The sequence below is a fragment of the Martes martes genome (assembly GCF_963455335.1).
Source record: "Martes martes genome assembly, chromosome: 1".
Taxonomy (NCBI): Eukaryota; Metazoa; Chordata; class Mammalia; order Carnivora; family Mustelidae; genus Martes; species Martes martes.
In genome coordinates this window covers 69,297,403-69,321,384 of record NC_137888.1, presented here as the reverse complement: position 1 = coordinate 69,321,384, position 23,982 = coordinate 69,297,403, and the positions used below count along the sequence as shown (strand labels likewise).

The 23,982-nt window shown below is 37.9% G+C and overlaps 1 protein-coding gene across 2 annotated transcripts in view; it reads left to right on the top strand.

Moving 5' to 3' along the window:
• The first annotated feature begins 2,103 nt into the window (after positions 1-2,103).
• Positions 2,104-23,982, top strand: part of SLC9A9 (solute carrier family 9 member A9) — a 542,979-nt gene continuing 521,100 nt past the window's right edge. For both annotated transcript variants that reach the window (XM_080822667.1, XM_080822668.1), the window contains exons 1-2: positions 2,104-2,451; positions 17,115-17,317. In XM_080822667.1, the coding sequence (XP_080678793.1) occupies positions 2,277-2,451; positions 17,115-17,317 (378 nt within the window). In that variant the 5' untranslated portion in view covers positions 2,104-2,276. The remainder of the gene's footprint in view (positions 2,452-17,114; positions 17,318-23,982) is intronic.

The following is a 23,982-nucleotide window of genomic DNA, read 5'->3' as shown; positions in this document are numbered from 1 at the left end:
TGACTCTCTGCCCACTTGTGATCTCTGTCTGTCAAATAAATAAATAAAAATCTGAAGAAAAAAAAAAAAGAATTGGTAAGCAGCATCAGAATTAGACAATGCAACAGTGAATGTATTCCAATCCTAGAATAAATCAGGGGCCACATATCAAATGACTTCAGGGGCTATGTAGGAAACATGAATGACTGAAATGGGTTGAGTGGGACTTGGGGCAAATAGGCACTAACAGATTTTGACCACATGGGAAGGAGAGCCCAAAGTGTGCCAGATCTTACCAGATTTTCCCTAGAAGAGCCATGTGTATAATTTTTAATGTGAAATATACTTATTTGAATATGTTGACATCAAATTTAGGACTTTTAAAAATAGTGTTTTAGCCAATCAAAACATTCCAAGGACTTTTGATCCTCTCATTGAATTGTTTTACTGGGGAAGAGAATGCATGGATGTCATAATAAGACAACCGAAGAAAGTTTATTCTACCCAGATGGAATAATCACCATTATTAAAAGAAAACAAAACTAATTAAATGATTTTCGAAACAAAAAAATAAGACATGGAATTGTCGGGCTTTGAATTGGGGTTATCTTGTAAATCTAGCAACTCAAGACTAAACCTGTGGGGTTGCAAAATTATAAAGGTAGAACCTGCTAACAAAGCTTCATGAAATTCTTGCAAGCATTACCTGACAGATTTCAAAACAGTTTGAATATTAGTCATCCCAGATACGCCTGCCAAAAGGGGTAGTGTGTTAAAAAGAACATCTGCAGCCCACATAAATACCCCCTGCTGAGTTAAACGCAGAGAGGAAATCAGCTTCAAAAGTTGCAGAAGGCAAAGAAGCTGAAACAGCAGTTTTACAGTAAGTGGTTGATAGGCTTTCCTGTGGGTGAAACTGTTATTGAGGAGCTAGTTAGTTCACAATATATTACATGTTTGACCTTTAGTTTTTGGTGACAAGAACTTTTGAGGATATATTTGGAATCTTCCTACTCAAGGAATTATTTACACTGTATAAATTGAATACCAATTCTGTCAAGTATGGGGATACTAAATGATTTATACTCCTCTGAGTTACAATAATGCCATGAAATGAAGAAAATACTCACTTAACCCTTGACTGTATCTAATCACACAGTAGAACCAATAAGGCAAGCAAATCATAGCAAAGCAGCAGAACCCATGGTAGTAGTGTTGTCTTGAATGTTTTCAAACAGCATAGAAATATAAATTCAGACAGAACCAGCCTGCCAAATGGAAGGTGATCTGAAGAAATCATCACTGTTGTAGTCAGAGCCTTGCGATTTCTGGAGCCTTCATAGCTGATGGCAGACTATTCTTCAGTGACCTAATCACATTGTTTTGCCACAGGACAGAAGAGGTTTGGGATCTGTGGCAGATTTCTGTGGGTCCTGAATGCCTGGGCCAGAAACCCTATAAAGAGAAATCTGTGTATGTGGCATTACTGGGGATGGCCATATATTTTTTTTCTTCAGAGATATGTGTTTAGTGTCTTTTTCTTTTTTGACACAGCATATCCAAACAGCACAGCTGTAAAGACAGTACAGGATTTTCTTTTTGTCTTTTGCTTTCATTTATTCTTGTTAAAAGGGAAACAATTGATTCAAAGTTTAAACACTGCGCTTGTGACTACCAGTTATATAAAGCCAGAGAGAGAGAGAAAGAGAATCATATACTAAATTCTTTCTTGCTTCTCAACTTAAAAGAAAATTCTGTGAAATCATTTTAGGTCAAATAAGAGCTATTAATCAATCCCTTTCACATTGGTAGACTTTGGTTGGAGAGGAGAAATCTGGCATGTGAGCGAGGTTATGATTCAGGAGTTAGCTTTTCGAACTTAGAAAATGTTACTGATGAAAGGTGATCTGTTTTATTCTTAATCTACAATTCACTAGTTATGCAGCTTCATGAGCTTGTTTGAGACAATAAGAATCATGATTCAAGATCTCAGAATGATTGCTTGCAGGTCTATCCAGCATGAAAGATAATTTTGTGGAATGAATCATTTAAAGACGGTGAGAGTCCATGATGAAACTACAGTCTGGAGTTTGAAAAGAGACAGGGCTGCTTTAAGAGAGAAACAGGAAGTTGTAACTAGAAGCCATCAGAATACTAAGCCAAGGCAGAACGCTCATGAAGTAGCAACTTAAGTGGCAGTGTTTATTCTGAAATCTTCAGGCAGCCGACTGTCTTGGGCAAATCTTGACAGCCCTTATCCAGGTTTTTAATCTAAGGAATCCCAAGAAGACCGGAGAATGGAGAGACAGCAAAGGTTTATGTCAGAGAAGGATGAGTATCAGTTTCAACATCAGGGAGCAGTGGAGCTGCTTGTCTTTAATTTTTTGCTCATCCTTACCATTTTGACAATCTGGTTATTTAAAAATCATCGATTTCGCTTCTTGCATGAAACCGGAGGAGCTATGGTATATGGTGAGTGCAGAAATTGTAGATTGATGTGAAACTTGTTGCTTGGGCGTAATTAGAGACTTGTGCTCAGATGGCGAAGTATTGAAACTGGAGAAAATGTGCTGATTGAAATGTCATTAGCTTGATGAAAGGTGCCGCAGCATAATGAATGCTCATCTCTTTCCAGATGAGCTGCTGAAATTTGCCCTGTCACAAGAGTAAATGTCACAGTCATGTTCTCACACGGCACACATCATGCGAGTCTGTTGACAGATGCGGGTCCATTGTCATGTGGGGAGTCAAACCGAGTCAAACCGAGCAAACTGTTTGTTTTTGTAATGATAGATATTGGGAAGTCATGGCTCCGCAGTCACAAAGAGCAGCCCATCTTTCACAGGAGGAACTGAAAAGCATTATAAAGTTCTAGAAATAACATCATTTAAAATGTATGGAGTAAATTCTCTTTTCTCAACTAGTTTCAAGAAGGAAATGTTCAGAAACATACCCCAGTCCTCCTACTGGAATAATTATATCCAAATCCATTTTAATTATATGGGCAATGTTTTATTTTCTTATAAGAGAGTTTCTTTATGCAATAGTTTTAATTTCTTAGGCTGATTTCAGACTCTCTAATTTATAATTGTCATTTTAATGTTATTTGTTATGTACCATTTTGGGGGGAGAGAGGGCAAGATGTGGAAAAGCATTTAACATTTTAAACTTTCAAAATATTACTCTTTCTATGCAATTTACCATGTCATGCCTTTCAGAAAGTTGCATAAAATGTGGCAGAGATTATCCACACTGTACTCTCATCTTTGAAAGTAAAGCAAGACACTGGTAGCTTTAAAACTTATTCACTTTCACATTACCTTTCTGATCTCAACCTGGTAATGGATAGAAATTTTGAATGCAATGAAAACAGGTGGGGCATTGGTATAATACATTGCAAAAAATGTACTTTTATATTTTGTTCCCCTCATTTTGGAAGTCTTGAAGCCATTTATATCCCTGAGGTTTGGAGAACAGGATCAATGAACATTTTATATGCTAACTATGTGATATCCTGATGATGAAAATATACCGTCATGATTTGAGACCACGAGAAATTCTATGCTTTAACTGAACTCCGCTGTGAGATACTTAAGCTAGGAACTAAAAGTTTTAGGCTAAGAAGTATAATTTCTTTCAGGAGACTGATGTGCTGATCCCTTCAGAGCACAGAGTTAAATTCCTTTGCGTTGAGGGTTTTAAAGCACAAAACAAAACTCTTTTCTGAGGGGAAAACAATCAGGTTGAAGAGAAAGTCAAAGAGAAAGGAAGTGATTCTGTCAGATGTAAAGCCCTAGGCAGCAGTCTTTGCCCTCCTCCATCAACAGTGAACCAGGATCTTTCTTTCTCTGGACTTGGCTAATAAATAATCAATGAGGATATGGGATGTAATCTGAGAAGCCAGAAACAATGTAATTCTTGGCATTGTATTAAAGGGCTACCTATGGTTTTGCAAAACAATACAGATTTTAAAATTATAAACCTTCTAATAAGAAAAGATTTCTTCATAGCACTGAATTTAATTAAACTATGGCTCATTTTGCCAATATCAGCTTATCTATCATGGAGATACTGTTTTGTAAAACTTTTGATTAGATTTTGATGACTTACTAAAATTGAACCATACTTTTTACTCACAATACATAAACACAACTTTTACTTTTGAGCCTGAAAAAAATCTCAGATTATCTTTAATTCCCAAAACTTCATGAAATGCTTTGAAGTTGCAGTTGAAGTCATAAAATATTAGCACATTGCACAATAGTTCAGATAGCATTTCTTTAAATTGCTATTCTTAAGGCTTATGGTTAATAAGAGTGGGATTGTCTGATTTTTGTTCCTTCATAAACTTTTAATTTGTAAGTTATTAAAAGCAAATTCTGACACAATGCAAAGTAAAATGATTATAAAGATTATGAAAACAGGAACGCTTGGGTTGTTGAGTTGGTTAAGTGGCTGACACTTCCATTTCGGTTCAGGTCATGACCTCAGGGTCATGAGATCGCCATATGTTGGGCTCCACATTGAGCCCAGAGTCTGCTTCTCTCTCCATCACTCTCCCTTTGCCTCTCCTCCCACTCATGCTCTCTCTCTAGCTATCTAAAATAAATAAATAAAACTTTAAAAAATTGGGAAAATGTGCATGTATATGCATAAGTATTCCTTCATGAGAATTCTGAGTATCCTTGAGTTATCTTAAACTATATAAATAACTGAAAATACTTTTATTTTAGTATTGTTTAATTTTTTGTTGGTATAGAATTATAATTGTTGATAATTGATCTGAGAGGTTATCTTCTCCAGCTCCCTCATTTTACAGAGGAAGAAACTAAATTTCAGAACAGTGAAGTAACTTCACCCAAACTGAACAGCCACACATAGCAAGGTCCATGTGCTCTTACACATCTATACATATGTCTAATAAGGTTGGTTCCTATTTATCATAAAAGATCTTTTACCAATAATCTCTCAAAATCGTCCATATGGACGGCATTAATGACATATAACATTTCTTCTTCAGGCATGACCTAAATGTTATACCTGAAGTGTTATCACTGACTTTCTGTCAGTGATAAAATAGTCTGAGACTACAACAGAGGAACAAGATTGGGCATTCTAATAAACACGTTTAAATGAGAAGGGGAAAGGAAATGCCAAGTGAATAAAGTGCCCAGCACCTAAAAATGAATTTGAAATTCATGAATTGGGAAGAAGTCTTGAGATGATAATTCCACATCTTAATTTCACAGACAAGGAAAGGAAAACTTATTGAGGTGAAGGTCATGTAATTAGCTGCTGAATTGAAATTCAACCTCCATCTCTACTAAAGACATCCTGCCTTTCTGCTGGTATTCTGCTGAAATGTCTAATATCCTTTAGAAGACACAATAGATGTTAATACATTTATTAGTATATCAGGAATCCAACTTAAAAATTCTAAGGAGCAGGGGCTTAGGAAATGAACAGTTAAGGAAAAGTAGGAGGAAAAGTTATCAAACAGAACATTTAACTGCTCTCTTACAGTTTTTGTTAGAAACAATTTCAAAGTTGTTAACCTGAAGATGTCATATGAAACGTTGTATAAAGGCCAAGAAAAATCATGTGTAGTGTTTGGTCTGATTCTGTGTTCATCAGAGATAAGTCTGATACTCCAGCTACAAATAATCTATTATTGAAAAATATCTTTTTTTTTTTTAATATGAAGGGTCCTAAGATGCTTTTGAAAATCAGTGGCAGCATGATAAAAATATTTTTACTTCATGAGGAACAGTAATGGGTAATTTTGTCTTATGACATTCTATGGTTCTCATTATTTCAAAATTCAGGATCGGAATCTATAACTGGCTTAATAGCTAAGCAATGATGATGTTCATTTAAATGGGACTAATAGCTTAAATGACTATTAATGGTCAAAATATTGATTGACAGCAGCTGGTGCACTTAGTGCTGCTCACTTAGGGCCCTGTATCCCATGTTCATTGTTCATAAAAGGAAAATTGCTCCTAGTTCCCCGATAACATTAAGAATTTCGTTACACTTCACTGGGAGCTCTCATACTTTACAGGACATTCATAATGCTATATATTTGAGGGTTGGGATCTAAGCTTAGGGACAGAACAATTTAAACCTCTTAGAATTCTGTCTTTGATTCTATGGTCTTATACTCTAAGGGACACTCTCTGAACTCATGTGAAAATTTGCTCCCTGTTTAGTAGACAGAAGGAAAATTCCAAGTCATTAAATTTAGGTTTTGAATTCATTAAACTATGTCATGTTGAACTAGGTAAACTAGGTCTAACAGTCCACTTAACAATATAATAGGGTTACATCACTCAATAGCATGTTTTTTTAAAAATTTATAGATAATATAGTTACATGATGAATCACTAAGATTTTAAAAGCAATGTTTCTTGAAAAATCAGAGGGCGTTAAATTCATCATATCACTGCTAGGAGGTTCCTCAGGGTGAAATTGTGCTGCTCAACGTGATGTGTCTCCACCCTCCTGATGCATGTTGCTCCGCTCCAATCCGGCACTGCCTTCTTGGCTGCCAGGCCTATAAAAGATGTTTATCACCACTTTGCACTCCTCCCCCTGCCTGAAAGGCCCTTCTGAGGCTTTGTACTTGCTCAAACGTGGTGTGCTTTACAGAGAAAGCATTGGATGCTCTTTTGGGGGATTTGGGCTTTTAATCCCAAGGACTTTCTTTCTTTCTTTCTTTCTTTCTTTCTTTTCAGTAGCTAGATGCATTACTTTGGGCAAGTGACTTAATCTCTGACCTTACTTGTCTCATCTGTCAAATGAGGAAGAAATGAAAACATCCTTCCAGCTTCAAAAGTCCTTCAAAATTTAGGCCAAGACTAACTTCAGCCATAAAGCCATTCCACCCCAAATCAGTAACGTTCTTCCCAGAACCCTTCCAGACAGGATTTTAGGTAGTGTTATTTCACCATTCTTAGTGCTTTCAGTTCTGCTCTGATTTTGTAATGAGTGCTCAGTAAATCTTATTGAATTCCTGTCAGAAAGGTAAGGAGAGCAAGTTATATCATCAGAACAGAGAGAGCAGGTTGAGAACTCAGGGGTTTATGGATGGATGTCATGTGAAAATCAGAGTGCTTCTGGTTTAATTTGAAGAAATCTGCAGGACAGGTAATTAGGGTTAAGAGCCCAGTGAACTGAACTTGGCTCTCCCTTTAGTGTAAAAGGGTTGATTTTAAGGAGCTTCAGAGGACAAGGTTTTCCATGCTGTAAAGTGTTAGCCAAATAAATGTTGAAAAAGTACAAAAGTTCAAGGCACATTCCTCTCTGTAGGTTTTCAAAAGTTGATTCTAAGAAAATGACCTCCTATACATTCTGTTGTGCTTCTGAATCTCTAAGGAGCTACAGAGGAAGCCCTGAGTGCAAACTCTTGTGGTACCTCCAAACATCCTCCCTCAGGATATTAAAGGCTAAGTAAGAAGTAAACATATCAAGAAAATGAATCTATGATTCGGACTGTTTATGGAGACATTATATGTAGTCTAAGTTGGATAAAAATTATATGGTTAGGGAAGTAGAGATATAAAGAACTAACATTTGTGAAACATATATCGAAATATAATACTTAAAATAGTTACCACAATTAGTGTTTATAATGTGAACTATTTTGTCCTACGGCTTTACTTATGTTCACTCGTTTAGTCCTCACAACAACCTTTCTTTAGATGGGGAAACTGAGGCACCAAAAATCAAGTAAAACTCCTTAAGGTCACAGATCTACAAAATGCCACAACTGGGACTCAAACCTTGGTAGTTTGGCTCCATGTGACTACAGGGTATCACAAACCTGGGTGTATCTGTGTGTGCATGTGTGTGTTGCGGAGGAGATATTATCATTTTCACATTACAAAAGAGGAAACTGACCCTCAGAGACATGAAATGACTTGCTGGTAATGGGGCCAAGCTTTAAGCCCAGGACCCTAAAACCCATGTCCTTTCACACACCTAGCCCTGGGAGAGATGTTATTATTTAATAAATGTCTACTCTGTGCCAGGTGATAGTATCTTAGGAAGTTTACAGAAGAAAGAGAGAGACTGAGATATCTGATTATAAATATTATTGCTAATCCTTACCACATCCATGCAAAATACAATGATCTTCAGTTTGCACGTAAGGACAAAAGCTCAGAAAATTGACAACTTTGGCCAAGGGTTCACAGAATAATTGACAAGACCATTTTGAAAGCTAGGGCTCTCAAATTTTGTCCTCTCACGAAAGTCTGATGCTAATGTGTAGTCAGGGGTAGGGAAAGATTGGGGAAAGGAGGCAAGTAGTAAAGTTTTGTTTTTGTTTTTGTTTTTGTTTTTGTTTTTTGTTGTTGTTGTTTTTACCTTAAGGCCTCAGAAGTATTATTCTATCGTAACAAAGAGCCCAGTGTGGGAAATAGAGTGGGAGCAATATTGTGAACGTGAAGCCATGCCAAGAAGCTAGGTTAAAATGTCCCAGGGAGAGGGATGAGGCTGCCCTGGAAACACCTGCCCCAGCATCAGGGAAAGCGGTATTGCAAGTCTACAGTCTCTCTGGTTTTAAATGTCTGTGGCTGTCAGAATGGGTGGGGAAGTTACTGTAAATGCCTTATTCTCATGAATCATGCAAAATAGGCTTTCATCAGATGTTAGTTTAATTGAATTGAATTTTTGGAAGGGACTGAAGGTAGAATCTTTAATTATGCTTCTGGGCTCTCCATGCTGTTTGAAACCTGTATGAATGACTCTGGTGGCCTGGACTTTGACAGGGTTCTGTGACTGCGATGGCAGTCCTAATGGTAGGAACTATTGTCTTATACGAACGTGCTTCTCACAGTGTCAGCATCACCTGAGAACTTTTTAGAAATGAAAGCATGTGGGCCCCAACCCAGGCCTACTGTGTGGGACACTTGGGGCAGAATGCAGCAATCTGTGTTTAACAAATCTTCCAGAGATTCCTAATGCATTAGAGTTTACTAACTACTTCACTAGGAAAATAAAGTTGGATATAGTGGTTCCCAGTTTGGTCTCCTTTACTTCCTTCTGTCTTTCCTCTTTCTCTACTGCCCTCCTAAGCTGAAAGGGGCATTGGGGGGAAATCTTCACTTATTAGAGAGTCCCCTACCCCTTCTGCTCTTTTATTATTTATATTACTTTATAATATTTCTCCCTCTGGTTTGAGGGAAAAAATGTTTTGTATGAACATTATAAGATAAGAAATCATTTTGTTTTAGTCAGTATGTGGCTAGTTAGATATCTCCACCTCTACATTTCTTCTGTAAACTTCCTAAAACGATTGTAAAGAAGGGTGTTAGCTATGTACAAGCTGGTAACTGAGATAGTTTCTAGAAAATTATCTATAATCCTATGTTAGGAACCCCAGAGTGGTATGAAATGTGTGCTGTGTGTATGTGTGAGTGCCTCTGTGTGTTGTTTAGTATACACCAAAGATGGAGATAAACAGTGGACACCCTGCCATGGTAGAAGATCTGATCGTCAGGTCTTTCTCTCATTGCCCATGTGACTCTAACCTGTGAGAAGACAGAACATGGAGTGAGGCGTCCAAAGGTGAGATAGGTTCATGAACCCCTTTCCACCTTGGAACATCATGGATACTCTTACTGGAAGGTGCCCCAGACCTATTCTGAAACCCTTAGAGGATTTTTTTTCTTCACCAAAGCAAGTTGATAATGAGCCAGCATAAAGCAATAAATTGTGTCCCTTTTAGCAACACCCACACTTTCCTTTAGTCCTTTGAATTTAGAAGATTGGTGGGAGGGCAGAGAAGGCATGAAATCCCTAAATAATCAGAGAGCATTGTATATTTTTACTTTCGGTTCTGTCTGTGATTAATCTCAGGGTAAGCCTAAAGTGCCAACAGAAAAATGTTAGGAAATGCATTTAGCATTTGAAATTCAAGCCCATATCATCTTTCTAAATCACTATTCTGATGAAGACTTTGATACGATGGGGGAGGTAGATAACTATCAAGTAAAGAGGGAAAAATTGTGAAGATGACACTTAAAGTCTAATATTTGTGAATACTAACTTGCAGACAGTTAATTGGTGTCCACTGATCTGTCTTCCTTACAATATTTGTCACACCCTTTCCTTCTTGATTTCCACATTTTTGAATCCCCAGTACATATTTTTTGAACCTGGGTGACTAAAATGTTATCTTAGATTCCCTCCTTTGAAGAGTCTCCCACTGTAACAAGCCCTGGTAATGGTAAACAATGCTCTTCCTTGGCTTAATTTTATAACTGTCATCTTAAAACTCCTGTACTCAAATTCCTTTGCTAAATTCTTCCTCAAGTAAATATAGACAAATTCTGATGTTAACTTCCTCTCCATGTCCTCACCATATCTTAATTCTCATTTCTCCCTTCAGATAAGTGTCTCCTAATGCTGTTTCCTTAGCTGAAAAACACAGCAAGTCTTTTTCCTAACAAGAACCTCCCACCATTCTTTCTCGAGACCTTTTTGCCAACTGTCTCTCCCTCTTGAACTCCCTTTCTGTTTCTCAGCTGTGCTGGGGCCCTTGATCTCAGCTGCCCTAGTTAACCGTCCCAAACTCCTTCATGTGCCTGATTAGCAACATGCTCACTGATTTCTGAATACTTTTCCTAGAAGGTTCTTGCCCTCTATTCTACCTGGAGAATTCCTACACATCCACATTGGGGGGTGGAGTTTTAGTTGGTCTTTCCTTTAGGGTTCCTTAGGACTTTATACATTTACTTGTTTAAAAAAATAATTCGCATTCAGTTGCTAATAACAGAATGCTTAACTGAAACAGACTTAAGCCATAAAGACATTTATTATCTTCCACAAATAGAACTCCAGAGAAGAATAGTCTTCAGGGCTGTTGATTTAGAAGCCCATTATTGTCATCAAGGACCCAGGTTCTTTCCTTTTCTTCTCTCTGCTATTCCAAATGCTGATTAACATCAGGTGAGGACTAAGGTGAGTCTAGAAGTTCCTGGTATCCTAATAATATCCAGGCCCAATAATATCCGAAGGAAGGAAGGAAGAAACTCATCACTACTCTCTCTCTCTCTTAGGATATCAAAGCTTTTCTAAGAAGCTCCCTAGCCAGCTTCCCTTCACTTTTTATCAACTGGAAGAGAGTCACATGCCGTTCTAGTACCAATTACCAGCAAGGGGAATGGGAACACTGTTGGAGCTGAAGAAGTCAACTTACCCCCAGTACATAGCTGTGTGAGGAGGGGTGATAGCTGAAAAAATCAGGGCTTTGTTGGGAAAAGCAGGGGGGATGAATGCTGGATTGGCAATCAACTGTGTCTGATACACTAATCAAGTTGATATATAATATATAGTTTAAGGATTTATCTTCTTGTTTTAGTAAGGGGCAATGCTTCGGTTATCTAGATTATTCTTGGTAGCCACTCCATGCATACAGAATGAAAGAACTACAAAACTCATTTCTTCTTCAGTCTTTACATATTAAATACATATGTTTGTTTTAGGCTTCTAAACTCTCTTTAATATCATGTAGCATTTAAATATATACCCGTGGGCTAGTCAGATTAGATACATGTGTATGGATGGTCTTATTGCATTGTATGACTCAAGGGGAGTACCACTCCTACAGAAAAATAATCTAAAGGGAGCCTGCTGAGACAAGCCATGCAGAGTGGCAGTGCATGTGATAGTGTATAAACACAGTCATAGGTCTGAACATAGCCAGAGAGATTTTAACACTGTTTTTTCAAAACCATCCTGTGATCTGTTTCATTATATATAAATATAATCATTATATATAAAAGTAAATGCCCATCCATATTTCTCTAAGAAAAGCCCCTTTAGGGAGATGCTTCAGCATCATGTAGAACGACTGTCAGTAAGATGCAGGCAGATGGGTTATGAAACACAGGATTGATAGAAGAGACTTAGGAAATACTCATACCTTATGCTTATTGGGAATCAGGATCATCACAGATTGGGAAGAGGAAAAGGCCTGGTAGATTTAAAATATTTTAATCTTTTAGGGTTAGGGCCATATTTTATTCATTTTTATAATTCTCCCATGTCTTAGAACAATGCCTTGTGTGTCTGTGGCATGAAAGCGGAATGAGGGAAGGAGGGAGGGGAGTTTTCTTATATTTTCAATGTGGAGCATGAAGTGAAAGTCAGTTCGGAAAGACAAGGGTCATATTCCTAAATGTTTCTCATTCTGAGTGCCCATGAGGCTCTTTCTTCCTTCTTCCCTCCTTTCTTCTCCTACAAACATCATCATGTCAGTTGCCTGTCGGGCATTTGCTATGGGCGTTACACTGTGCAAGGACAGGAACATCACAGCATTCGGTGTGATATTTCTTACACGTGACATTTTAAAATGTTGTTCACTGACCAACTACATGAGCTTGGAGGACCCTTTTCTTCTTGACTCGAAGAGAGTTTGTGGACTTAGAGAAAGTTGGGTTACAATTCTGCCTAAAGTGTAGCTCTTCTGAAGGAAACAGAGTTGAAGAATAACACGGAGTCTCTGTCTTAAACAGGCTCATTGTCTAGTGGGGGAGACAAAGCCAACGTCCACAAAGCAGTGTTGAACAATGTAAGGCTTTATAAAATTGGGCCAGAAAGGGTGTGGTTTAAACTGTGAGTGCTATAAAAACTCAAAGATGAGGGAATTCATTGAGCACAGTCTGCATCAGAGCATGGGCCTCCATAGGTAGAACTTGAGACGGAATTTGTAGGACTGTGAGTGGTTTAGGAATGAGGTATATTGTCCAGGCTCCATCCTGGGGCTTGTAGGCTGTTAGGGAGAGGTCAGGGTTCACTCGAGAGCACATCTATGCTATTGCCCTCCTAGTTAGTTGCCCAAATACCCAAACACGTAGGCAGGAGCAGGGGATGCATCTGGACTAGAATTTGTGCTTGGGGAAGGTGATGCCCCCAGCTGGCTAGGGGTCAGAGCCCAGGGGAAGTGTCATGCTTGTGAGAATATAAACTAGAACCAGGCCTCTGCATGGTATTGCTTTGCTGGGAGAAGCTGCCTCTTTTTCTCCTGCGATAAGGCTGGGGCTCATGGCGTACCGATGAGAGCAGTGGTTTGTATCCATAAACTGTGGCAGCCAGTCTCTTCTTTCCTTCTGTGCACAGGTGGTTGGTGCTTTCTTTATCCTATACCTTTGTGGGGATATACAAACAACACTCTTCGATAGAATATTTTTTTTTTCCTACTAGCAGTCCTACTTTATCTGTCACCTGTTTTCAAGCAATATTGTGCTGGAGTGCATTAATTTGACACTCCATATTCACTTCAACATATGGCTAAAGCACTGAGTGGACGTTTGGCTGTCAGAAGCATTGATAGACTCTGTGGATGGGTGTCTGGCTTCAGACGTTAAGGATCTCTGAGCCGCAGCTCCTGCAGTGGGAGCGTGCAGATGGGCAAATGTGTCTGTTAACTGTGTGCACTGTACAGCTGCAGCCTCCCCAACGGCCTTCACCTTGTATCAAGCTGTTGCTTCCTCTTGAGACTTGGGGTGAGGAGAAATCTGACTAGAGCCTTTTGTCAAGTGTGTTAATTTGGGTCCTCTGAGAAACAAACACAGGGAAGAGATTAGTTGTGTGAACGATTTCTTGGGGGGACTTTTTTGAGAGAAAACGGGGAGAGAGCTTTTGGAGGCTGGAACAGTTACACCTTGGTGCAGCTGCAGTACCTGTGGAGGGAGGGAGAAGGTGCAGGAAGGCGAGGTAAGAAAATGTTTAGGTTATGGCACAATTCTGAGAAAGGTTTAGCAAGGCTGATGGGGATCCTTAAGTCATGGTGACCCTTCAGAACAGCCCCACCTCCCTGCCGTGGTACCCCTACTGAACTCAGTCATTGGCTGGCCTCAGTGAATGTGGTCATGGACTCCTGAGCACAGTAGCTGAGACCATCAATCAACTGCTGTCTTTCAGAGTGGGAGATCTGTCTGAGAGATTCATTGTAATGGCTATTACATCTGGTCACCTCTGGTGAGAAGCAGCTTACTCCATTTACTCCAGCATGTGTCTTGTTGAAAGCTGGGACCAAAGCTGGTACAAAGGAGCAGACTGGCCCATTTAGGTTTTGAAGCCTTATATGAATTTAACCACAGGGGCCCAGGGACGAGGCACTCATTATGACAAATAATTGAGTTCCCTCCTTGGGAAAAATCAGTGGGCATTTCATATTTACTTGTTATTGTACTGAAAGCATATTGCAAAAATAAGTGGCTCACCTTCTGGGAATTTTGAACAGTATTAATATAATTTCTCTCTATTCAGGCCCCATGCAGATAGTGTCTTGTGCTTCTCTTATTTATATCCCACTTGAATAAAAAGCACAGGTCATAGAATCACTCATGGTACCTGCCAAATAGCTTAGAAAATGAATCTTTCCTAGACAAAGAGTGTTGGCAGAGTGATGTTCTTCACAGGCACCCTAAACCACTTGCAATGTAGAACATGTGTTTTACCTTCTCTTTCCTGTCTGGTTTTATTGTAATCGTTTGATATGGTTTGATATGAAAGTCTGCCCACTGTCCTATGGTGGATCAAACACTCATGGTGGTTATGTGTCCATCACTTATTTTCTCTTGCTAACAAAGGTTAGGACACAGTATTTCTCACTATGATGGAGGAGTAGGCCAAATACTGAAGCTGGAATGAGGTAAAAATATTCTTGAAATAAAATAAGTTTTTATTCTCACCCATCATTCTCTTTAGTTCTCCACATTTTTGCCAAAGTGACAGCACTTACATAAAAATTTTATTGTTTTACTCTCCTACCTAAAATATTTCAATAGTTCTACATTACCACTGAGTTAAAAATAAAATTTTTTAGCATGACCAAGGATCTTCTTTATGACTGGGTGTCTGCCTCTCGTCTGAGGTCTAGAGTTCTCTCTCTCTCTCTCTCTCTCATCTTTCTCTTCCTCCATTTATTCTCTCCTCACACCACTATGGACTCTCTAAATCTACCATGTTTCTTGAGTCCTTTTGTATTTATACATAATCTCCAGTAGGTTATTATCCTGGTGTTGTTTAGCACGTTAACACTACAATTTCAGTGATAACACAATAGAAGTTAACTTTTCACTCACATAATAGTCCAATGAGGTATTCCTGGCTGGCAGATGGCTTTCCCCAACCTGGTATCTCAGGGACCAAGGCTCCTTCAGTCTGGTGACTCTGTCTACTTATAGGGCCTTTGTTTCCTTCCCATCTATCTGATAGATAGGGCAGGAGAAGAGGAAAACTCACCTACTTATTCAAAGCTGTATTCCAGAAGTGACACATATCACGTTTGCTTATATTCCATTGGTGAGAACCCAGCCAGACCCAAGACAGTCAGCAAACACAATCTCTGCCTGAGCATCCACTTTCCTGACAACTCTGCTACACATTGGTGAAAAGAAATCAACGGGATCTTTTAGCTGTCTCTGCTGTTATGTACTGCCATCCACATGTGCAGCCTGGACCCCAACTTATTCCCTGATTCAGCTTATTTTGACAAATCTTATATGACCTTTTAAGATTCTTCTAAAGCTTTGCATCATCCAAAGGGCTTTGGAGTGTTTTCTCTTTATACTCATATAACACAGAGGGCTTACCAGCTGTCATAGCACATGTCACATTGTATTATAATTGTTTGCTTAAGGGTTTGCGTTTTACAAACTTGACCTCCTATAGAACTGGGGCTGCATTTTTAAGTCTAGAAATGTCTTGTGCAAAATATGCACCCCCAAATTTTTAAGTAATTAATAAAGATTAATACTTTTATTAATTACTTTATTATTTTATTAATTTATTTGTTAATTAGAAAATACTAATAATAGTAAAGTAATAAAAATAATTAGTAATAAAATAAAGAAAGGCTATTAAGTGACTGGACTCACAAGAGTGGTAAAACTGTAAACATTTGGTGTTTTAAAGAGGGGATTGTGGATTTATCCTAAAACACATACATCAGTCCAAATTTTAAATTGAGGAATGGATAGGCCTCTGAAGTTTCTTTGCTGTTTAGTAACAAATCCATAGTATTAGGAGAGTTTACAGTTACCAGATTACCATGAGCATCCTAACATGTAAGTATGTACACTTAAAAGTCAAGAACTGTTACTTGGGTTCAACTCTTCACTGAAAGGAGTGTTGTCCCTTTAGAGTGCATTTGCTACAGGTAAACAGAAACTTGATTCAAAGTTGTTTGAAAAAGAGGTGCCTGGGAGGCTCAGTTGTTAAGCATCTGCCTTTGGGTCAGGTCGTGATCTCAGGGTCCCCCACGTTGGGTTCCCTGCTCATTGGGGAGCCTGTTTCTCCCTATCCCACTCCCCCTGCTTGTGTTCCCTCTCTTGCTGTCTCTCTCTCTCTGTCAAATAAATAAAGTCTTTTTTTTTTTTAAAGCTGTTTGAAAAATTAAAGAATGTATTGTATCACATAACAAGAAGTCTAGAAGTAGGGTACCTCCAGAATAGGTTGCTCCAGTGGTTTAGTGAAGTCATCAGAACTTATGTTCTGTCGGTATCTTGGTCCTAAGATTCTCAGTATATTGACCATGCCCTGAGACTGGTCCCCTCAATGTCACAGGATATCTGCAAGCAAAAAAAAAAAAAAAAAAAAAAAAGGCAGGGGGGGGTGTTGGGGAACAAATCAACTCTGTCATGTCCCAAAGGAGAAAATGAATAACACTTCTTCCCCAACCATGGTATATAAGTGCCTCATTTAAGTTTGATGGCACTGTTTTAGATATGTGCTTATTTGTGGAGCAAAAACTCTCTGGGAAATTTGGTCTCCTGGCTGATCAGATTACTCAGTATCTGTTAAAAAGTAAAGATTTTCTCGAAGCATTTGGTTGGATAGAAGAAGTAGGTAGCTTTTCTTTCCAAAATTTGTGGCTCCATTGGAAAGGAAAAATCGGGGAATATGTGTTGGATATTTAAGCAATAGTGTCCACACCACAAATATCTTAATGTAATCTATTGAACTAGTATCTTTAGAAGAGTGAACAATTTTCTAAGGCAGGTAAGGACAAAACCTTATCTCCTACTACTTCTACAAGTTCAAAATCATATCCTTAAAAGCATCTGATAGAACATTTTAGATTCAGCTCCTCCATTGTAACTGTTTATTCTTTATTCTAGGCCTCATAATGGGATTAATCTTACGATATGCTACAGCACCAACAGATATTGAGAGTGGAACTGTGTATGACTGTGGAAAACTGGCCTTCAGTCCATCAACTCTGCTGATTAATATCACTGATCAAGTTTATGAATATAAATACAAGAGAGAAATAAGCCAGCATAACATCAATCCTCACCAAGGCAATGCTATACTTGAAAAGGTAAGGATTTCATCTGGTCATATATTTTTGTTTAAATAATTGAGCCATCATATGCAGCATATTAACACACATGTATGTGTCCTTTTTAAACACCACACTGTTGGGCCAATTTAGTTAACTAAGGGGGTATACTTAATATAATTGTTTTGCAAAGCACAGATACATTCAATAAAAAGATAGTAATTCTTCTCTTTCATGATACTTGTTTCAAGTTTGTTTTGTGTTTTGTTGTTGTTTTGTTTTTTTAAAGAGAGAGAGAAAGGGTGGGGAGGCAGAAGGAGGGAGAGAGAGAATCTTAAGCAGACTCCACACCCAGGACAGACTTGGGGCTCAATCTCAGATCCTGAGATCATGACCTGAGCCAAAATCAAGAGTTGAACTCTTAAACCAACTGAGCCACCCAAGTGCCCCTACTTGTTTCAAGTTCTTACACATGTGTTCTAAATGTCATTGTATATATTGCCAGCTGGCTACTCAGATCAAATCTCCTTTAAATCAAAAGGAATATAGAGGGGAGTGAAAAAATTTGTATCTATAAACCTTGATTTAGGATGACTGGCTTTTGGCTGCCAACACAAAACACTGGCCACTTGGCTGTTTATAAATACACCGACACGTAGTCAATCTCAAGAGATCTTCACCCCCACCAGTTTAGTTAGAAAATCTTAGGTAGGAAAAAGAAAAATTGTGAAGTGACCCATCTGTTATTTTATTCTTTTTTAAGATTTTGTTTATTCATTTGAAACAGAAAGAGAGAGCACAAACAGGGGGAGAAGCAGAGGGAGAGGGAGAAGCAGAACCCCTGCTGAGTTGGGAACCTGACATGGGGCTCAATCCTGGGACCTAGAGATCATGATCTGACCCAAAGGCAGAGTATTAGCCATCTGAGGCACCCAGATGCCCCAATGACCCCTCTTTTAAAAATGGTTTTACTTTTGTAAATTTGTGAACTGTTTCAGTTATTGGAAGGAAGTTTCCTTCTGCTCTCAGGACTCTGGGTCAGAAAACAGACAAGATTACCTTTTTTTTTTTTTTTTCTTTTTTTTTTTTTTTAATTGATTATAGGGAGAGAGAAGGGAGCAGGGAAAAGGGAGAGGGAGAGAGAATCTTTTTTTTTTTTTTAATATTTTTATTTATTTATCAGAGAGACAGAGAGAAAGAGAGAGAGAAGCCCAAACTAGAGCAGGAGGCAGAGGGAGAAGCAGGCTCCCTGCTGAGCAAGAGTCAATCCCAGGTCTCTGGGATCATGACCTGAACCCAAAGCAGATGCCTAACTGATTGAGCCACCCAGGCATCCTGAGAGAGAGAGAGTCTTAAGCAGACTCCATGCTGAGCACAAGCCTGCTGTTAGGGGTAAGGCAGAGCTGGATCTCAGGACTCTGAGATCTGGACTTGAGCCAAAACCAAGAGTCCATTGCTTAACTGACTGGGCCACCCAGGTGCCCCAAGATTACCTCTTATAGTATGTTATGCATTCTGGATCAGTCCTTGAAACAAGGAATAAGTGAATTTGTGTTTAACAATGCAAGTACATGCTAAGAACCAGGATCTTATGTGACTCATTACAGAATATTTTGAGTCAGACCTGAGAGTTTCCTTGATATTAGGGAAGTTTGTTTTAGCACTTTCACTTATGCAGATTTAGTTTTCTTTTAATATATAGTTATTTGTTTCCATTTTGAGAGTTTTGGGGTAAAAGGGGAGATACTTGGTCTGTCATTTTTTCTCATTCAAGGTAGATGATTTTTAGTGGGGTTTTTTTCATGTTATCATCCACTAGCACATTTCTAGATTAACTTCCTTCTAGCACTTGATGAGGGCTCAGGAAAGTCAAACTATAATATTAGCCTAAATGAGACTTAGAAAAGTGAATTGAAACATGCAAAAAACAAATTAAATAATGTATTTCTGAAATAAATAGCAACTTCTAGATCTTCTGTTTTGGATGATTTCTTCCACATGATTCTTTCTGTTCTTATGGATAATAGAAAATTATCTATCTTAAAATAAATAATTTTTAAGTGACTTTGTTGGCAGCATAGGATTTTAATTAAAACATACTTTTCAGGGGCACCTGGGTGGCTCAGTTGTTAAGCGGCTGCCTTTGGCTCAGGTCATGATCCCAGGGTCCTGGGATCGAGCCCCACTTTGGGCTCTCTGCTCGATTGGAAGCCTGCTTCTCCCTCTTCTACTTCCCCTGCTGTGTTCTCTGTCTTGCTGTGTCTCTTTCTGTCAAATAAATAAAATCTTTGGGAAAAAACAAAACAAAACATACTTTTAGTTTTACCTCTGGTTAGCACCTGAACATAAATTAAAAAGGTATTTATTTACTTCCTCACTCTCTTACCCATTTTTATCTGCATTTCTAAGCAACACTATTTCACCAAACAGGTTGACTCCCTAAGATGCTGATAATTATCCTTGTTACTATAGCAATTTTTTTCAGCAGGATTGTTGGTAACTGATCAGAAATTTTGTTATTGTGTTATTGACAAATTGATTCCTTTACCAGCAGCCAAACTCCAGTGTTTGCTTTTGAAAAACTAAGGCAAGAGTTAAGAGAAAATGTCCAAGTTGCTGGGATCTTCTTGGTTTTTTCATTCAGAAGATTATGAGTTCAATACATAAAAAGTTTAATTGACATTGACTGGCTAAAGTATTTTCTAGATTAATATCTAAATCATGTGACTCATTTGTCATAATTAACACTTGTCCCTCCAGGCATCCACGGTTGGCAATAGGCAACTCAGTACCCAGAGTAAATCCTTCCCTCATTGCTGGTGGAGAAAGAGGCATCCACTGATACACTTAACCATATTAGATGAGTTTAAATGGAAAGGATCTTGTTATAAGGGGCTAGAGTATATTTTAATTCACAATTTGTTTCTTATATGTTGATGTTGGTGGGGGGTTGCCTAGTTAGTCTGCAAAAATTTAAAAAAACCCATGATCTGTCTTTCTTACTGGGAATTCTGCACTGCACTCAACTGTTCATATCAATCAATTATTCAACCAATCTATGTCAGATGCAAAAGGATTCCAAAAAAGCATTCATTCATTGGATGGCTTATAAGGAGGTAATACTGTGAAATAGGAAAAAAAAATTCAGGACCAGATAGATCTTTTTTATATCCTTAGTAAGTTCCTTGAACTCCAGCTTTCTTATTTATAAAGTGGAGGGATTAGAACTATTTTGTGGAGTTGTTTTAATATTTAAATGAGGTGATGTATCTAATGAATCTCCCACAAAACCCTTTACATTGCACTGCTATTACTGTTTCTGCTATTACTACCACTGCCACTACCACTACCACTGGTGCCATCACCACTGCACTACCTCTAACACCAATGATATCACTGCTGCTACAAGATAATGTTTAAGTGCTTAAAAAAATGCCAGGAATTAAGGAAATGTGTGGAGGTTTTTCCCCATTCATTTAATATTTGTTTGGGAGAAAAGATCAATATATAATTTATACCTATATATAATTCAGTTCTAAATTATATCACATAGATTGGGAAGACTATAAAATACCGTATGCCAAGCTTGTTTCAGTCATGCTCAATACATAGGGAAGTATAGAAAAGAAAAAAAATATTTTCACTTAAAAATTTATGAAAACAATATTTTCCTATACATTATGAACAACTGATGGTCTCAAAACTTCCTTCTGGAAAAATAAAACTAGATTATATTGCTTTGTATTTATCTAGTTAATGCTTCCAATATCATCAGTTGTTCTGTGTACCCAAGACATGTTTAACTAGTTTTAGCTGAATGGGGCCTATATTCTGTTACATGATGGCTTTACATTAATTTGTTATGTAATATCTAGGAACAACAAAATATCTGCTAAGTATTTCTGAATTTTATATTAATAGGAAGTTTAAAACTTGCTTTTGAAGAGCAGGTGATATAAGAATTTTCTCCATCACTCATTCATTCATTCCTTCAACACAAATGAATTGAGTGAGTCCTATCAGCTTTAGTTCTGAAGTAATTGTCTCAAGGATTTTAATAATGAATAGGGGAAACACAACAAATAAGTAAATGAGTAAATATGCCACAAAGCTGTTATTAAGGGAGGGGGCCAAGTCCCTCAGGCACTCAGGAAGGACAATATTATTTATTATTAGGGTGATAGGAAAGATTTCAAAGAAAGAGAGTTGATTGACTCTGGCAGTGGTGATAGCGTATATAATGTGTGGAGATGGGAGAGTCATTACAAACAAAGGCAAAAACATGATATGGAAGTGGAAAAAAGGGGTAGAGATTATTCCAAGAAAGAAAAACAATTCCAGTTTGTTGAAGTATGGCAGACCAGTGAAACAGAGGGCTAGAAATAAGGGGAGAGCTTGATTACAGAAACGATTAAATGCCAGGTTGAATAATGCGCACTCTATTTGACAGTGTTGACAAAAACAAAGGGATAGTTTGCCTGCTGTGTAGAGGGTAGGGAGTGAAAGCAAGCAGACAAATGAGGCCTAAGCTTGGATGGTAACCAAGGAGCACATGGAAGAGAAACAAGGAAGGAAGATGTTGTAGAATTTGGATCTAGTGAGCGTGAGAAGGGAGAATGGCTTACTCTGCTACCAGGTCTTGTGGGTTCATAGAGGTGGTAGGACAGAAATGGAGAAGTTAGAAGTTAGGGGAAGGAGCTGGTTAGGGGAAAATCATAATTAGTTTAAAATTGATGAATGAATAAATCAATCTATTCTCATCACTAATTTATCTATTAATGATTTAACACATTATGTTTTTACAATATTGAGTTGGAGGATTCAGGAGGCCATTTGGCTGGAAAGGTCTTGCAGATCTAGTCCACTTCCAAAGAGTTGTCAGCACAGTTAAATTTATACTTCCTATGATTCATAAATCAGTTGACTGTAATGTGAAAAGTCAAAGGAAACTGCCCAGTGAAAATTCTGCTAAGTCTTCACTTCCTGTATGACAAGTGACGCTATCATTTGGTCAGGGAAGTTATTTTGGCGTAAGTTACTCTGCTGAATAATCAGTCTTATTTGTTGTTAAAATAAAGAGAATTGCTAGGCTGCAAATAGGTCACATTGAGGCTATTATCACTTGTGTTGGTAATACTTTATATTTTAGAGGTATTTTAAGGATACATTGATAGCAATAGCTAATCATGTGACTTTAATAAACAATTTTGTATTTGCAGCCCTAAAACCTCGGTGTCTTAATTTATTCTCACTGTCCAACTTTTTCTAATGGTATTTAGACTTTTGTGATTTAGAGTCTTAATTCTCATATATTTTTTTTGTGAACTATTTTTGTTCTTTCCAGTCTTTCCCTTTGCTTGATTATTCTTGTTTCAGAGGCCAGAGGGCAAAGCTCTTCTGGTAACGGGAACAGCTTGACCAAAGTCACTGGACCATGAATAAATATGTCCAGTTAATGCTAGGACACTTTTGGGAAGAATAAGAAAAGACAGGAAAGAAACCTCCTTTAAAATTGTTCTGAGCATGGGAACCTGGGTGGCTCAGTGGGTTAAAGCCTCTGCTTTCGGCTCGGGTCATGATCCCAGGGTCCTGGGATCGAGTCCCGCGTCGGGCTCTCTGCTCAGCGGGGAGCCTGCTTCCTCCTCTCTCTCTCTCTCTGCCTGCCTCTCTGCCTACTTGTGATCTCTGTCTGTCCAATAAATAAATAAAATCTTTAAAAAAAAAAATTGTTCTGAGCACACTCAGAGAAGCAAGCATCACAATAGATCAGCCCTTGGGGTTTGGAGAAATATTTGCAGAATATTACCAATTATTCTCCCATTCTATAGAGAAAAGAGATTCATGACCTATGTTTCTCTTTTGTGACAAGTCTTTGATCATACAACATGAACCTGGGGGATCTAAAACTTGGCAGTGAATGGGATAGGCTCTTTGAATAGACTTAGCTACCTTCATCCTAAACCTTACTATTGTTACTAAAGAAACATCAATTTTTTTCCATCTCAGGTGTTTTTTTTTCCATATTTATCCAATTTTTTTTTTCAAAAAGTTGTCCTGAGAAATTATTTCAAAAATGTCTCAAGACTCTAAATATTCCATTTAGATTGTTTTTGCCTTTTTCCCCCCATGAAAGTATTCTTATTTATTTAATTTTTATTTTTTCTCATTTTATTGAGATATAATCAACATATGAGATTATATAAGTTTAGGGTATACAACATAATGATTTGATATATGTAGGTATTATGAAATGATTACCACAATAAATTTAGTTACCATCCATTATCTCACATACTTATAATTTTTTCTTGTGATAAAAACTTTTAAGATCTACTTTTAGCAACTTTCACATATATAATATGATATTATTAATTATAGTCACAATGCTGTACATTACATCCCCAGGACTTATTTATCTTACAGCTGCCAATTTGTATCTTGTGACCACCTTCATCCATTTCCCCCAACCTTCACCTCTCACCTCTGGCAACCACCAATCTGTTCTCTGTTTCCGAGTTCACTTCTTTAGATTTGGCATAAGTGATATCTTATAGTATTTGTCTTTTTTACCTTTTTCACTTAGCATAGTGTCCTCAAAGTCAATCCATGTTGTCACAAATGGCAGTATTTCCTTCTTTTTTATGGCTGAATAGTAACTGTGTGTGTGTGTGTGTGTGTGTGTGTACACCACATTTCTTTACCCA